This window comes from Salvia hispanica, unplaced genomic scaffold (assembly GCF_023119035.1).
Source record: "Salvia hispanica cultivar TCC Black 2014 unplaced genomic scaffold, UniMelb_Shisp_WGS_1.0 HiC_scaffold_33, whole genome shotgun sequence".
NCBI classification, from domain to species: domain Eukaryota; kingdom Viridiplantae; phylum Streptophyta; class Magnoliopsida; order Lamiales; family Lamiaceae; genus Salvia; species Salvia hispanica.
Window position 1 is genome coordinate 6739 of NW_025952058.1, and position 17687 is coordinate 24425.

At 38.5% G+C, this 17687-nt stretch overlaps 2 protein-coding genes across 2 annotated transcripts; both read left to right on the forward strand.

The window, feature by feature from the left end:
* The first annotated feature begins 9242 nt into the window (after positions 1-9242).
* Positions 9243-10775, forward strand: LOC125198936. Its single transcript, XM_048097160.1, has one exon. The coding sequence runs from the start codon at positions 9243-9245 to the stop codon at positions 10773-10775; it is 1533 nt and encodes a 510-aa protein (XP_047953117.1).
* Positions 10776-12279: 1504 nt separating this feature from the next.
* On the forward strand, positions 12280-15992 carry LOC125198935 (receptor-like protein 52). The gene is made up of 7 exons (XM_048097159.1): positions 12280-12914; positions 13007-13150; positions 13378-13521; positions 13589-13732; positions 13815-13961; positions 14045-14185; positions 14563-15992. Exons 1-7 carry the CDS (start codon positions 12284-12286, stop codon positions 15858-15860), a joined length of 2649 nt encoding a protein of 882 aa, XP_047953116.1. The 5' UTR covers positions 12280-12283; the 3' UTR covers positions 15861-15992.
* The last annotated feature ends 1695 nt before the right edge of the window (positions 15993-17687 follow it).

Consider the following 17687-nt stretch of genomic DNA (forward strand, 5'->3'; position numbering starts at 1 on the left):
GTTGAAGAACATGGGAGTAGGTAGTGTGAGAATGCTTGAGACAAAAATGGTCAAATTGTGTGATGCTTGTGTGATGTGGCATAATACTTGTTGTCATTGCAATACAATTAAGCCGTTCAATGGAGTTGGCATATTTTATTGTCATTTTGTCAAAGATTATGCATCACATGGTTTTGTTTGGGATTCAATGTGAAAGATTGCCTAGGTATTTGTTTCCACATAGCTTATGTATTAGTTTTGAGCTTGTTTGAGCGTGTGCACCGTCGTGGTATGGTGACTTCTATTAGAGTCGTTAGTGGTTTTAATCCTTGTCACCATACTTTGATATTTGATTTGCTCTCGTTCCATTTTATAGGTGTGCGGAACCCGGATTTGAGGGCAAATCCTTTCCAAGAAGGGGAGGATGATATAACCACGAGTGCTAGACGTCAAGGGTCTTCACTTCGGCATGAGCCATGGGTTGATTGGGGCCCAAGGATGAGGAAGAAGACATGCCAAGAATCCAACAAATCTAAAGGGATTTCCGAGGATGTGAGGAATAGAGAAGGCTCGGATTTGAGGACAAATCCTTTCCAAGAAGAGGAGGATGATACGACCATGGAAGCCGCGTACCCGCAGCTGGCGTTATTCGGTATTCTGCCCATCGAGATGACGTCCGAAAGCCTTCAAACTGCCCTCATTGTCTTCGTCTTCGAGAGAGCTTCGCGTGAGTATCTTACACGCCTCAATCGGAGCCCGGAGGAGGGAGTTATGGCTGTTTTACTGAAGCCGCGCAGTGCAGAATGCCCCACCCGGGCGGGTGGCTTTTGGCCACCAAATTCCACCCGGGCGGGTGGCTACCCGAAGGCGTGGCGGAAACAGCAAGTTCCACCCGGGCGGGTGGCTTTTGGCCACCAAATTCCACCCGGGCGGGTGGTTACCCGAAGGCATGGCGGAAACAGCAAGTTCCACCCGGACGGGTGGCTTTCGGACACCAAAATCCACCCGGGCGGGTGGCCCACGTAGAGACTAGAATTTTTGGGCCTTTTTCTTGGAATTTGGTCTTCAACTATAAATAGGACTCTTTCTCATTTTCTTCAGAGGTTTTTGCTGAATTATATGCTTGAGAGCTTTGTTTCCTCTTGGAGAGGGTTTCTATCCAATTCCTAGATTTAGGTTGCTTGAATCCATCAATTGCTAGTTCAAGCATGGGATTTCCATCAATTTCTAGTTCAAGCATGGATCAAGTAGAGGTATGCTTTGAGGTTTGAGGTTCCCTTGAAGATCTAGCCATGGATGCATGTTAGTATGTTGTAAGTGTCAATGACTATGTATCACAATTTCCACTCTATCCAATGTTATTTCCTTCTTTGATCATCTTAGTTTCCTAAATTCTTGTTGGGTTGCCATTATTGATACAATAGAAAATCTACTTCACAAAAATATTAGATCAATCACCTACAAATTGGGTAAATCCTTGGGAAATGGATCACAAAATACATGGATCCACATCACGTCAATTTAATTCTTTTGTGTGCTATGTGACTAGAATTAAATTAATTCTCCAAAGAGTTTTTCTAGTTTGAAACTTTATTTATTATTCGTGGAATAAATTCCAACTGCGTAGTTTTCTGAATAATAAATTCCTTTTTCAAACACCTCTTGGGGATCACCCCTTAGGGATTTAATCATACCACATTGGGCACGCGAATTCTATGAAATAATATTCCAATACCTTCATGTTATTCAATTACTACCACCCAAGATATCATGAACTTGAGTTACGTACAAACTCTCACATATTGATAAGTCAAAGTGGCGTTTGATTGAATAAACAATATTGATATTAATATCATAGACTAGAAAATACTAAACTTTCTGAAATATATTCTTTCAGTAGATAGCAATAAAGAATACATTTCGGATTAGATCCTTTCAGTGCTTTACCACACCGGTGTTACTAATCTCTTCTTAGGTAAGAGAGAATTATCACAAACACCGCAACCGTACCAATAGGTAGCCAAAGCCTATCTAGGTTGTGAATACGTTTTTCTTCTTACTAGATCTGGCCAAGTCCCCTACTGGAAAACTCATGAGGAGATTCATCGAATTTCCCTACTTGACCTTCTTAGTAAAAAGCCTTAGACTTGTTTATTATATTTCAATAATAAACCATTATATTATATTATTTATTCTCATAATTAGGTAAACAAGTGGACGTGGCGTTTCTCGTATACATGCACAAGCTGACTGTACAAAGGCATGTACGCTCGAAGCATCATTTAGTATACAAACCCCAACACTTGATCAGCTTGAAAGTCTGAATCAGTATATCCCAAAGGACAGAGCTCGCCTGCTTTGTAAACTAGAACATAGTCCTTAATCCGTTTAAGGTACTTGAGTATGTTCTTTACTGCAGTCCAATGTCCTTGGCCCGGATTGGATTGATATCTTGCTACCATGCCAACAACAAAGCAAATATCAGGCCTAGTACAAAGCATAGCATACATGAGACTACCAACTGCCGAAGCGTATGGTATCCTTCTCATCTCTGCTATCTCAGATGTTGTCTTAGGACACATCTCTTGAGATAAATGGATGCCATGTCTAAAAGGTAAGAAACCTTTCTTGGCATCTTGCATGCTAAAACGGCTAAGTACAGTGTCGATGTAGGGTTCTTGAGATAAGCACAACATTCTCTTCTCACGGTCTCGAAGGACCTTGATGCCTAGAATGTGTCCCGCGTCTCCCATATCCTTCATCTCGAACTGGTTTGACAACCATGTTCGTACTAATGACAACATCTTTTTATTGTTTCCAATTAGAAGAATGTCATCTACATATAAAACTAAGAACACCACATTCCCTTTCTCTACCTTCTTGTACACACAGCTCTCGTTAGGGCATTTTTCGAATCCAAACTTGTGAACAGTCTGATCGAAACACTGATTCCATGATCTAGATGCTTGCTTGAGGCCATAAATGGCCTTCTTAAGCTTCCAAACCATGTGCTCTTTGCCCTTGACGGCATAACCCTCGGGTTGTTCCATGTAGATGGTCTCCTCAAGACTACCGTTCAAGAACGCAGTCTTAACGTCCATCTGCCACACATCCCAATTCATGTAAGCTGCTATAGACAATAGTATCTGGATCGATTTGAGCATGGCTACTGGGGAGAAGGTCTCGTCGTAATCGACACCTTCCTTTTGGGTGTACCCCTTAGCCACTAGTCTTGCTTTAAAGACTTTAACTCGTCCATCGGGTCCACGTTTACGTTTGTATATCCACTTGCTCCCAATGGCAGTACAGCCTTCGGGTAGGACATATAAATCGTAGACGTCTTTGTCTATCATAGATTGTAGTTCCGAATCCATCGCCTTTACCCATTCGCGATGATCGACATCCGCCTGCGCCTCTGCAAAATTCCAGGGATCTAGTACATTGCTGTCCGAGGAGTGATCCATAGATTCTCCTAGACCAATATACCTTTCGGGCTCATGAGAGACCCTCCCACTGCGGCGCGGCACTACAATATTAGGTGTAGAAGTTGAAGGTTCGGGAATTGGTTGTACATTTGGTACTTGTTCTTGGTTAATGGAACTTGTGACTGAAGTGAGCTCTTCAAGAGCCACCTCACTGCTGGGTTTATGATTCATAACAAAGTCTTCCTCTAAGAATGTCGCGTGAGTACTCACAATGACTTTCTTGTCTCGGAGACTATAGAATTCATAAGCTTTCGATCATTTGGGGTATTCTATAAACAAACATACCTCTGTCCTTGAGTCCAGCTTAGTCGGATCCTTTTCCAAAACATGAGCTGGACACCCCCATACTTTGAGATGTTCTAGATTGGGCTTGCGCCCAGTCCACAACTCATATGGAGTGGCAGGAACAAATTTAGATGGTAAGTTGTCTAATATATGGCTTGCGGAAAGCAAGGCATGTCCCCAAAACGAAACAGGCAGTTGTGCATAACTCATCATCGATCGAACCATGTTTAACAAGGTCCTATTCCTTCTTTCAGCTACGCCATTCTGCTGGGGTGTGCCCGGCGCAGTCAGTTGGGATTCAATTCCCTCTACCGATAAGTAGTCCAAAAACTCGGCACTAAGGTATTCGCCTCCGCGATCAGATCGCAGGCTTTTGATACGTTTTCCATGACGCGTCTCAGCATAAGCCTTAAACTCTTTGAACTTGTCAAAAGATTCAGACTTAAAGCGCATCAAATAAACGCATCCGATTTTCGAGTAATCATCAATAAAAGTAATGAAATATCGAAAACCACCTCTTGCTTCGGTTGACATTGGTCCACACACATCAGTATGAACGAGTTCTAGTACTTCCTTGGCCCTATTTCCTTTCACCCTAAAAGGTCTCTTAGTCATCTTGCCTTCCAAGCAGGACTCACACGTGGAGAAAGATTCTGTATCAAGTCCTTTAATAAGGTCTTGATCCACGAGAGCTTGAATCCTCTTTTGGTTGGCATGACCAAGTTTTAGGTGCCATAAGTACGTTTCGTTCATTGAACTTGAAGGTTCTTTTCTTTTCTTAGAAATTTTTGATGCATTATTGAGTTCTAATTTGCGATTATTAAATTGTGTAGATATGATTGTGTACAGATTGTTTTCCATGATACCACGACAGATATAAGAACCATCTTTCTTAATAACACAACTGTCATTAAAAGAAATCGAATATCCATCATAAACCAATTTAGAAACTGAAATTAAATTTCTTCTAAAAGAAGGTATCAACAAAACATTCTTCATAATAAAAAATCTATCACTACTAAAACGCAAATAAACATCTCCCACTACAACGGCCGCCACTTTAGTAGCGTCGCCCAGCTGGACTTCGATCTCTCCATCATATAGCCGTCTTGTCACCTGCATTAAGTCAGGATCAAAACAAATATGATCAGTAGCTCCAGTGTCTATAACCCAAGTATGAGATGAAGTCGAAGCCAAACATGACTCGACAACTAGAGCTTGGTGCATACCTGTAGCCTTGTCCTTCTTAGGGCAGTCTGGCTTCCAATGCCCCTTCTCTCTACACTTGAAACACTTTCCTGCTTGCTTCTTTCCCGACCTCCTCTTTTTCTTTCCCTTAGCTTTTAGGTCACTTTCTTCTTTTTCTTGCGCCAGGCCTAGGGCCAGAGGAACGATGTGACGAACTAACCATCGCAGCCTTAGCTTGGTTCATGAGATCCTCTGCCGACTGAAGTTCAGTCAACAACTCAGCCAAGGTGTAATTTCTCTTGTTCATCTCAAAATTGAGCTTGAACTGCTGAAAGCTAGGGGGCAGACTCTGAAGGATGATAGTAACTTGGGACTCGGCATCAATGACACCTCCCAAAACCTCAATTTGATTGAGGTGGCTCATCATCTCGAGGACATGGTCCCGCACAGACGAGCCTTCCTTCATAGTCTTGCACATGATACTCCGAAAGGCTTGAGACTTAGCCGTTCGATTCTGAGTACCAAAGAGATTTGTGAGATTCTCCATAATCTCGGTGGCAGTCGCCATGGCGGCATGCTGATGTCTAAGCACTGTTGACATGGAGGCCAACATATAACACTTAGCCATCTCATTCGCCTTATGCCACCATCTATGGTTATCTCGCACTGCCTGCGCGGCGTTAGCCGCCGGCACAGGTGGTCGCGGAGTCGTGAGCACAAACTTGTACTCATCAGCCGTGAGAACGATGTCCAAATTTTGTTTCCATTCTATGTAATTTTGGCCCTCGAGTTTGTTTTCTTTAAGAATTGCAGATAGAGGATTGAGTGACATGTTGACGATTTAGTTTGCACTGCAAAACAAAATATTTACTATTTGTCATAAACTTATGTGATGAAATTGATTAGATTAACCATAAAACTTTTCAAATTCTCACAACTGTAAAATTAAAATTTTGTACCCTCAAGCAGAGGTCAATACGCATTAAAATTTTAACATTTTTACTGGTCACAACACCGACGAATAGTCCAGAGACCGCAGCACGGCATGGCCGCCAAATGTTGCCTAAGCACGACCATCAGATTTAGCATTACAGAATCTCGTTTCTACAACACACTCCCATAACAATGCTCATGCGTTGATAACAAGACCAAGCTATCTCGTAAATTCTGTTTGAACTTCTGAAACTCGTAATTTCTTAGGATTATTGTCCCCACAGCATGGGTGGCGATAATATTGGAAACTACTTTCTAGTTCATACTATTTACAATTGAGAAGTCCACCTATATGAACTCGCTATTTCTTAGGATTATTGTCCCCACAGCATGGGTGGCGATAAGATTCAGAAATTAGCTTCATAAGTTGTGGACCAATCGATGGAGACCATATACAAACTTAGTTCGTAATTATCGCTTAGATATTTAAGTTATGGTTTTTCATTAATTATCCTTAGCCTTAGTGCAGATTAAAGGCTTAATTAAATTCTGTTGGTATTTAATTGACCGGATAATTAAAACTTTTATAATCTTTTAACATCTTACCAAAGGATTATATTAATTATTAAAGTTTAATCCATATTCATGTCTTCTATAAGATTTATCTAAAATAATTAATTATTTATATCTTGGACGGACATGAATAAATAAACTTAAATTATTTCCTTATTAAGATTGGTAAGAGAATAATATATTTTATTATTTAATGAAATCCTACATATCTATCCTTATTAGGATTCTAGATATATATAATAATTAGGAAACCATTTAATTATTCTTATCTATATCATCTAGGATATGAAATATTCATAGATATAGAAAATAATCAAAATATTCCTAAAATCTAGGGAAATCTTCCCAAAATATTTTATTTCAATTAAATAATAATATTTTAATGATATCTTTTAATTTAGGAATTAAATAATAATTAAAATAATACTTCATCGTTATCTCATCGCACGAGGTTACCACGTACGACGAACGACGAAGATACACCGGAGTTGATCCGCCAGAACGGCGAGTGCGCAGCCAGCCATCTCCGGCAGTCCGCGCGACGACGGCTGCTCCCTTTTTCCCCCATGCCGGCGTGTAGACGCCGAATCTCCCTCCGTCGACTTCGCACAGCGCGCGGCTGACGCCGCACTGCTCAAGTTCAATCCCTCCGCCCACATGACATAGCGCAAAACAGCAGCAGCGGCGGTCGGCGTCGCTGCTACTCGGTCCGGTCGCACTAGGGCTGGGTTCAACTAGGGTTAGGTTTAGGTTAGGTTTAGGGTTTTGCCACGGCGGAGGAGACAGTCGCTGCCCTCGGACGAGCAGCGAGCTCCGCCTCGTTCCACCGCCGTCGATCGGCGTTCGAACTAGGAGAAGACCGCCGCGGTCTCGCCGGCGGCGTGGACGAGACCATGCTCGTGTTCACGTCGCAGCGCGATCGCGCCCTCGCTCCCGTTCGCTCGCTGTGATTTCTCGGTTCACGCCGATTCCGGCGGTCAAGCCGGCGGCGCGCACGAGTCCACCCTCGTTCGCGCGTCGCCGGTCGATCGCCATCGGACTCCCACTCGCTCGACAACCCTAATTGGATCGCATGTCGGGCGATTCGTCGGTGCTCTCGTGCGTTCCAAATATTTGAGTTCTTTGTTTCGATTGTTCTTGAGTTCATCATGCATAATAATATAACAACTAAAACAAGAACATGCTTCGAAAACAAAAACGCATGGATACATGAATTTCGCGAAATTTAAATCCAAATAATCAGAGCCAAAAACTGGCTCTGATACCAATTGAAGGGGTTGGCAGCGGAAGCGCTCACATAAATCAATTACATAATAATACGATCTATTTAGCGGATTATTTAGATAAAATCTATTCGCGTAATTATTACATGTATCATGCTCATAACTCAAATAAAAACATGCTTTAAATTAATTAAATCCTAACACATGCTTTTCTAGGGTTTAGCCATTATAGCTTAATGATTCATCTAAGAATCGAAGATAGCTAGCGCCTTCTCCACGTGAAGATCTTTAGTAAAAAACCACGGATCTTCTGTCTGGTTCCCGGACTGTGAACTGATATCAGGAGTGGGCTGAAATCACCAGTGCACCAGGAGTTAAATAGAAATGACAGAAATCGTTTTCCTCCGAGGAGAGGAAAAATCGCCTACACCCTATAAGGGGGGGTGGCGAAATTTTTTGCAAGAAAATAAGTGTATTTTTCTGTCTCCTTTATTCTCCTATTTATAATAAGTCACATATTGGGCCCAGACAGGGATCTATGGAAGGCTTTGGATATGGGCTCCTCCAATTAGCTTTTTACTAATTAAATCAACCCAATTTAATATAAGCTTAAAATTGGAATATTACGAGCAGCCACTACAGAAGTAATATTGCACTCCCCATCCAAATCCGAAATTACAAGTACTTCGGGTATCCAAAATTAATATTTATATTTATTTCCCGCGCTTAAGATAGAGACATCCATTAATTAATTATTGTCTGCTATGGACTTAATTAATTAATATCTTATTTATTCCAAGAGAGGACTCAACAAGAAATTCTAATTTATTATTCATAGAGTAATTAAACTCCAACTAGCTAGGTTCTGAATAATAAAACCTCATTTCAAGCTTCTCTTGAGGATGTTATCAAACGAGACTCACCTCGCGCACTATTCAATATAATAGCAATCCTAGCACCGCTAGATATTAATCACCACTACCCAATATACCAGGCTTATTGGGTTGCGAAAAACCCGCACCATTTGGTAAGTCAAAGTAGTGCATAATCAATACCGTATGCTCAATGCTAACGTACATTGATTAAGAAATAATATACGAGACCTCGTCTTTCAGTAGATAGCATAAAACTGTCTCGCTGTTAGATCCTTTCAGTTGCTATACCACACCAACGTCATCTTATTTCAGTAAGGCTTAGAAATAATCGGACTGACATTGCAACCTTTCACGATAGGTAGTCTAAGCCTATCTAGGTTGTGAAATTCTTCTTTTTCTTTGTTCAAAACTGACCGTGTTACCTTAAAGTGAACGACGCCCACAACCGGTCTACTAAAACAAAGACTTAGACTTTGTTAAGTTACTTATACATTTAAATATGTAATAAACATCCATTAAATGTAAAACATATAAACATTATGACAAAAATAATCTATTTATTCCTTTGGAAAATAAAATAAGAGTTTCAACAGTATTCAATCACTCGAAAGGTGATTTCTAGTATACAAACTCTAACACAGATTCGCCTCAGACTATTTCCCTTCTCTCTGAAGGACGATGCCAGAGATTGGTATGATAATATGGACCCCAACTCGGTTGCAACCTGGGATGCAATGGTGGAGCTTTTCTTGGAGAAATACTACCCACCCAGCGAGGTACTAAAGCGACAAGCAGAAGTCATCTCCTATGCAATGCAGCCTCAGGAGAACATTCAAGAGGCATGGAAGAGATTTAAATATCTGATGAAGAGATGCCCCAACCACGGGTTAAGCTCGGGGCAGCAAATCATAACCTTCTACAGAGGAGCAACTCCGGAGGCAGTGCACGAGTTGAATATGAGCGCAGGGGGATTACTCCTTAGGTTGGGAGAAGATGAGTCTCTAAAAGTAATTGAAAGGGTAGCTTCCAACGATGAGGGATGGAAGAATGAGATAAGCAAGACCTACAGGGTAGCATCCACATCGGACATTGACAGGATGGACATGATGTCTAAGCAACTGGACTTCTTGACGGGCAAGCTAGGCTTCATGGGAACAGAGCCAACTGGGCTCGAAAGTGAAGATGTGAATTATGTGCATCAAGGCGGCAACAACAGGAATTTCAACAACTACCGCCAGAATCAAGGGGGTGGTAACTTCAAAAACTTTGGGAACATGGCACATCCCAACTTGTCCTATGGGAATCCTAACAACGCCCTGCAGCCACCACCGGGATTCCAAGTGTCGAATGGTCAAGTCATTGAGACGAAGAAGAATGAGCTTGGAGATGTCTTGATGGAGTTTATGAAGCAAACAGGGGAGTGTATGGCCAACTCCGATAAGAGGCTGAAACAGGTAGAGACAGAGGTGCAAGACTTAAGCATCCACATGAAGAGTCTTGACAATCAAATGAGTCAGATAGCTCAATCTGTGAGCAAATTACATACTCCCGGCCAATTTCCAGGGCAACCAATTGTGAACCCCAAAGATTGTAAGGCGATTCATCTTAGGAGTGGCAGAAACTATGAGGGTCCTTCTATGCTAGAGACCGCAGTTAAAAAAGAAGTGGAAGCTAAGGAAGTGCCGGAAGAAGAGAAAGAAGAAGAGGAGATAGAGGCGGAGTCACCTAATATGCCATCCGAGGTTCAACCCGAGGCAATTGTTCTACCCAAGCCAAAGGAAGTTAAAATTCCTTTCCCTCAAGTGGCGCAAAAGAAGAAGTTAGATGAAAAGTTTGTGAAATTTCTTGAGATCTTCAAGAGGGTACACCTCAACATACCTCTCATTGAGGCTCTCCAACAAATGCCCGGCTACCCCAAGTTCTTGAAAGAGATTATGTCCAAGAAGAAGAAGTTGGTTGATTATGAAACCGTGAGCTTGACCGAGAATTGTAGTGCAATCATCCAACAAAAGATGCCGGCAAAGATGAAGGATCCGGGGAGCTTCAACATCTCTTGTGTGATCGGGAATGATAGGCAAACTAAGGCCTTGTGTGATTTGGGGGCAAGCATAAATCTCATGACCCTAAGCTTCTTCCGGAAGTTGAAATTTGGTGTCTTGAAGCCGACTACCATCACCCTTCAAATGGCGGATAAATCCGTCAAGTTCCCCAATGGAGTCCTCGAGAATGTCTAAGTGAGGGTGAATGATTTTATCTTCCCCGTGGACTTTGTTGTTTTGGACATGAAGCAGGATCCAAATGTTCCTCTCATCCTTGGAAGACCATTCCTTGCAACCGGGAAAGCTTTAATTGATGTCACTAAGGGAGAACTCACCCTTAGGCATGGAAATAAGACGGTCATCCTCTCTATGTTGGACAAGATCAAACGCCACGAGATAGAGGAATCAAAGATGGTGGAGGTAGAAGAATGCAAGGTGATGAATGTTGCATATGAGAAAGCTAAGGAGGATGAAGATGCGAAGCCCACTTGGTGGAAGAAACGGCTATACAAGCTCTATTTGGCCGCTAAAGCAAAGACGGGCCCCGATGATATTATTCGTGTGAGGTTGGAAAACAAGTAGATGAAGCTTTAAAGACGTCGAGCATACGACGATAAAAAGTTGCGCTATATGGGAGGCAACCCATAGTAGGTAACTTCTAGATTGTTTCCGTTTTAGTTTGTCTATCATATAGTTCTCACTTCTCCACCAACTTTTTAAACTTATTCTATGCATAGCCTTGAATAAGTTTGGGGGGATGATATGGTGGATAGTGAGCCTTATGAGATGCTTTGTTGTTTTATTTTTGTTTTAGATTGTTTAGTAGTCTTTTGTTGCTTTTATTTATGTTTTAGGGTAGATTTGTTTTGCTTTAAACCTCCGTGAGTTGTTTTGGTTTTTGGTTGTTGTGGAATTGAATTTGAACTTGTTTGAATTCTGGTTTCTTGGGGTAAAGACTAGTTGTTAATGATAAAAACTTCATCCATCTTTTAAGCTATCATGGTCTTTGACTTAAGAGTTTGAGTAATAGGTGCATAAGTAACGAATTGCTTGTTTGTCTTGATTCATGCTATTACCCGAGTGAGATTTGAGCCAAACATTCATTTCAGTGTAATTTATCATTTACTTGTTGTTGTTCTAGAACTTGCTCCCGATCATATTAAGTCTACATAGTGAATGTGAGTTTAGGAGAATGGCATAGTTAAATTATTAATAAACAATTTATTAAATAATATTAAAGTCCCATCACTTTCTCATGTCACAATTTATGAATGATAACACCACAAGTGGGAAGACTTCACCAAGTCTTCGGCAATGAATGTCCTCACAAGTCATGACTACGATTGTGGTACTCAATTTTGAATATTATTCCCACTTTCACATTGTTGGCTTGTTTAATTTTAATATTTGGTTATATTTTAAACCCCAAGTGATTTATATATACATACATAACTAAATAAGGTTGCATTAGGTGAGACAATATCCACGTACCAAAATCAAGACTAAATCTCAGTTTGTTGAAGATGGAAGGCTAGGATTATTTCATTAATAATTTAAGGTAAATAAATTTACTATAACTTTTTTTTCAAAAGCGAATCAAGGCTACCAACATAGAAAAAGGATAACACACGTTTGGTGTCCATATAGAGAGGTATCTTAAATCTTGTCTTGGTTCACTATTAACACTTTGAAAATCAAGCCTAATGGATAGATCTTCCCATCTCTACCTTCTTATTACATCACTCTTACTTCTTGAATGGCTGATTGATTATAGCTCAGCCAAATCAGATATCAATACTGATCGTTCTTCACTTCTTGCCTTCAAATCTCAAATATCTTTTGATCCCCATAATATATTGACCAAAAATTGGAGCTCTGGAAGCAATATCTGTAGTTGGATCGGAGTTACTTGTGATTCTCGCTATCACAGGGTGACTCAGTTGAATATATCTTCCATGGGCCTTGCCGGAACCATCCCACCTGAAATCGGAAATATTTCTTTTCTTGTTTCTTTAGATTTGAGCGAGAACTCTTTTCGTGGTCCTATTCCTTCATCTATTTTCAACATGTCAAGTTTAGAAGTTTTGAAATTGAGGAATAATAGTTTGTCTAGTAGCCTACCAATTGATATGTGCAAAGACAATCTTCATAGGCTCAAGAGACTTCATATTTCTTACAACAAGTTGTTTGGGGAAATACCATCGAGTTTGGAGCAGTGTTCACAACTTGAGTATGTTTCTTTAACAAGCAACAATTTTAGTGGACACGTGCCAACACAAATTGGGAACTTGACATTGCTTCAAGAGTTATATTTGAGTTCCAACAATTTAATTGGTAAGATCTTATCTTCATGATCTCAAGACTTCTATATTACATATGTACAAACTCATATAATTGGATATTTGTTTGGTGTAATTTACTCGCAGGTAATATTCCAAAAGAGATCGGTGCTCTTACTAATTTAGGAGGTTTGGATCTGAGCATCAACAACTTTATCGGACACGTGCCAAGGGAAATTGCGAACTTGACAATGCTTCAATTGTTGGATCTTAGTACCAACAAGTTGAGCGGTAAGATTTTATCTCATGCTCTTATTTTACCAGTTAAAAATTTATCTAGTCTACTTATATTCTACATATAATTTTTTTCTTTTTGAAATTATATTTATAGCCGGACAATTATATATGATTGCATTTTAATTTCCAATAACTTTACAAATTGGCGGGTAATATTCCAAAAGAGATTGGTTATCTTAAAAACTTACTAGGTTTGCGCATGAGTTTCAATGAGTTTTCAGGCCCTATACCTGCAACTATTTACACCGTGACTTCCTTGGTGTATTTTAACTTTGCATCGAATGAATTGAATGGATCGCTATCAAGAGATATTGGAAACATGACATCCCTTCGCAGAATAGGCCTCGAAGGAAATAATCTAACTGGTATGAGCAAATCACTTGTTGATGCTTAATTTGAGCTAAGTTTATGATTTCTATCATAATCCTATAGGTGAAATTCCGAAAGAGATCGGCCATCTTACTAATTTCGAGCGATTAAGCATGTGTTGCAACAACATTAGTGGTTCAGTGCCAAGAGAACTTGGGAATTTGACAGCCATGGTTGGTATATATCTTCACAATAATGCTTTAAGTGGTACGATTTCAACCTTTTATTTCTACTTTATTGTCACACTTTATTGCTACATGAATGCTTCATGAAAAAAAGTGTTTTGCAGGTCCAATACCAAAAGAGTTGGGTCGTCTTGAAAATTTATGGGAGCTCCAATTGAATCAAAACTTTCTAATCAGTGGATCAATACCTAAGGAAATGGGGAACATGACATCCCTTTCTTATTTATATCTTTACAGTAATAAATTAAGCGGTATGATATTTTCTCTTTCCTAAATTATAGTATAACATGTTTTAATAATATAATTCAAAAATATATACTTTATAATCTCACAGGTGAAATTCCAAAAGAAATATTTCTTCTCAATAAATTATTGTATTTGAACATCGGAAGCAATCGACTTTGTGGATCACTGCCGAGAGAAATTGGTAACACAACCTTTCAAGATATGTGGCTTCACGAAAATAATCTAAGCGGTATGATATGCTTTCCTATCTCAGTTGCTCTTTCATAAAATAATGCAAGAAATGTGGAAATAATAGTCATTTTGGATTAAACTATGCTTACTCAAAGTGACAAATATATATTGATCACCTAAGTCACCTTTGGAGCCGTTTAGTTGTTATACTCATTATTATATGATTGTTCATCTAGAATTAAGTTGCGATATTCGATATCATGAACCAAACATATTAAATTATGAGATATAATCTTTAAAATTGGACAGACCTTTGTGGATTAATCAAGACTGAATGCTGCATTATTTTCAATTTCATCCTTTATTACGATTTTAACAAACGTAGATTTACATATTTCTCAAAACTGAAACTTAACAAACATAGTAAACTTACAGGTCCAATACCATCCACCTTTGTGAATGAATCAAGGCTGGTTAATTTTGCACTACATTCCAACAACTTAAGTGGAAAGATTCCACCATCCATTTGCAACTTGAGATCCCTCAAAATCCTCTATTTATCAAACAATAGTTTGGAAGGAGTAATCCCAGATTGTCTTGGAAACTTGAGCACATCTATAGTACTCCTCCATTTAAATGCTAATAAACTTAGTGGTCTCATCCCATCAACATTTACAAAGGGTTGCAGTCTTCAGTCGTTCAATCTGAATGGAAACAGATTGGAAGGAACACTGCCTCAAACCCTGGTCAATTGCCACGGTCTGTGGGGCATCAACATTGGTGATAATGAAATACGAGGTACATTTCCCTTTTGGATGGAAACATTCCCTCAACTTCGCATCCTCGTGTTAAGGTCAAATAAGTTCAATGGTACAATGTTGGAGGCTGCAAACTCAAACACTGAGCAGCCGTTTCCAAAGTTGCAAATCTTGGATGTTTCACATAATGCATTTGTTGGTACGCTACCTGATAGATATTTTAAGAACTTTAAAGGTATGATAGATGCCAATGAAAAGCATACCGATGAAGAAAATGTCTTTCTAAGATATATAGTGTTGACGCTCACTTTGAAAGGAATGGATCAGTTATTGAAGCGCCTATTGGATACCTTTACAAGTGTTGACTTATCCTCCAACAAATTCTCTGGGAGCATTCCACCTTCTGTAGGGGACATTATGTCTCTTAGATACTTGAATTTGTCTCACAATATCCTCACTGGACATATACCCTTGTCACTTGGAAACATGAGTGTGCTTGAGTCGTTGGACTTGTCTTCAAACAAACTGGATGGAAAAATTCCGAATGTGTTGGTAAGGTTGACATTTCTTTCAAAGTTAAACCTTTCAATGAATAATCTTGAGGGAAAAATACCACTGTATAGTCAATTTTCAACATTTGAGAATGCATCGTATATGGGGAATATAGGATTGTGTGGATTTCCGTTGACAAAAAAATGTGATGAAAAATCAACGATTCCTCAATTAGATGGTGGTGATGATGAGTCTGGATTTTTAGATGAATTTATAGATGGATTTGGTTGGAGAAGTGTGGTGGTAGGGTATGCATATGGATTTGTAATTGGAATTGGAAGTGGTTACATGATTATAAGATATGGAAAGCCAAGATGGTTGGTCGAATTCTTGTTTGGCGTTGGATATAATCGAAGAGACGAAATGGAGGAGGAACAACCCCAACAAGAAGGTGATTCTGGGCGAATATTTTGGTTTACTTGAGCTTGATTTGGAGCACTAGCATGGATTTGCTATGTTCCAGTGGGAGCTTGATTAGTTGTCAATTTTTTTCGTATTTTTTATGTGCTAAGACAACTTTGCTTGTTGTTCGTGAATAAGTTTTTCCTTTTGTCATTCTTTCTTCTTCTTTTTTTTTTTTTTTGTTTCCATAGTTGTAAATTGGATGATACGATTATTATTGTAATAGTATTTCCTAATGACGGAATTCAAGGATTATAGAGAAGAAAAATAAACAATAAAGACGAGGGAAGAGAGATTTAAGAGAAAGTGTTTGGAAAATAATTTCATTCTTTATTTATTACTATTATTAAAAATTCTACAGATATTTATAATAAGTAAGGATATAATAAGATGTGATAACAGAAATAGCTACGAAAAGAAATAATGAATATTTTGTAAATAAATCTTTTTATTTGAAAAAGAGAGAAAATTTAAATTTAGTAGGTACAATATTTTCTGAATATCGCATGAACAGTTTTTTCAGAGTTGGTGCTTGCCCTTGGGGAAATCATGGCTTTTTTTCGTATAGCAAAAAAAGAAAATTCAATTTATATAGATATAAACTATAAAAATTATAGTGATTTTTTACTATTATACCCCTATGCAACATTAATTATTTTTGAAATTTATTTTGTTAAACATTTTTCAAAAAGTTTATAAACTCTCAAATATTTTTAAAATCTCAGCTAAACACCATCTATTTAAAGTATTTTTCTCTTTTTTATAATAAATGAGAGAACTAGTCTCCTTTATAGAAGAAGACTCAATTGGGCCCATTAAGTCAAACGATTTGTATACATAATTGATGGCTATTTTAATTTTTTTCCACAATTTTCCGCAGCTACTTCACGCAAGAGAAATTAATGCAGTTTTTTGCCACGAAATTCCTGGCCTCAGTTCAATTGATAGAGAAAATAAATACATTATAATTATTTCTTCCATTAAAATTACTACTTTGCTCATACTCTATATAATTACAATTACAAATGTAGTGTGCTTGTATTGGCCTTCAAGCTATATTAGTGCTAAATCCTGATTGGTCGCAAAATTTGAAAAAGTTATAGTTCAGTAATTTGCAAAAAAGAGGAGAGTCTAAGAATTTAAAAACAAATCTCTCTCTAATTTACAAAAATAAAAATAAAAAAATACACTTATTATAGAAATTTGAATGCCCACCCCTAATCTAAGCAAATAGACCAGCCCAATCCCAAAATAAGTCTGCCAAACTTTGTTATGGTTTATTATTCACACCGATAACTAAAGAAACTAGTGCTTTTTAAAAAAATAAAATAACTAGTGCTCTCTTGTTTAATATTGTAAGCCATGGGAATTTAATTTCAATAAACGGTATCTTCAATTTTATTTTATTGTTACACGAGTTAACAGTTTTCACAGTATTCCACAGCTACTTTGACTTGACTTATGAAGCGTTATATAGTACCCCCTTCGTCCCAAGAAAGATGATCCCTTTTTTGGGTGGCACGGAATTTTATGCAACTTTATTTTGTGTGTTGAGAGGGCTTGGATCTCTTGCTGTGAAGGAATCAAGCAGGGGATGCTGTTATCCACAACATCATTTTTTAAACATAAAATATACTAACACTTAATAAAAAAACAAACATTTTAAAAAATTGAAATGTGAGAAACAGCATTACAGCATTCCCTGTTGTAAAAAAATAAATATTTTAAAAATAGATAAAATAAGAAATAGGAAGAGAAAGTATGAGATAGGAAAATTTTCATTTTTATAAATAAGACTAGTTTTGTTGACCGAGGGAGTATATCATCACTTATCATTTGTTGCTATGT

What these genes read in the sequence shown, in the direction of transcription:
- LOC125198935 (XM_048097159.1), top strand. Translation starts at nt 12,284, where the DNA reads ATGGATAGATCTTCCCATCTCTACCTTCTTATTACATCACTCTTACTT. An exon ending in GAGTTCCAACAATTTAATTG is followed by an intron (nt 12,915 to 13,006) that starts GTAAGATCTTAT and finishes ATTTACTCGCAG; the next exon opens with GTAATATTCCAAAAGAGATC. An exon ending in CGAAGGAAATAATCTAACTG is followed by an intron (nt 13,522 to 13,588) that starts GTATGAGCAAAT and finishes ATAATCCTATAG; the next exon opens with GTGAAATTCCGAAAGAGATC.
- LOC125198936 (XM_048097160.1), top strand. Translation starts at nt 9,243, where the DNA reads ATGGACCCCAACTCGGTTGCAACCTGGGATGCAATGGTGGAGCTTTTC.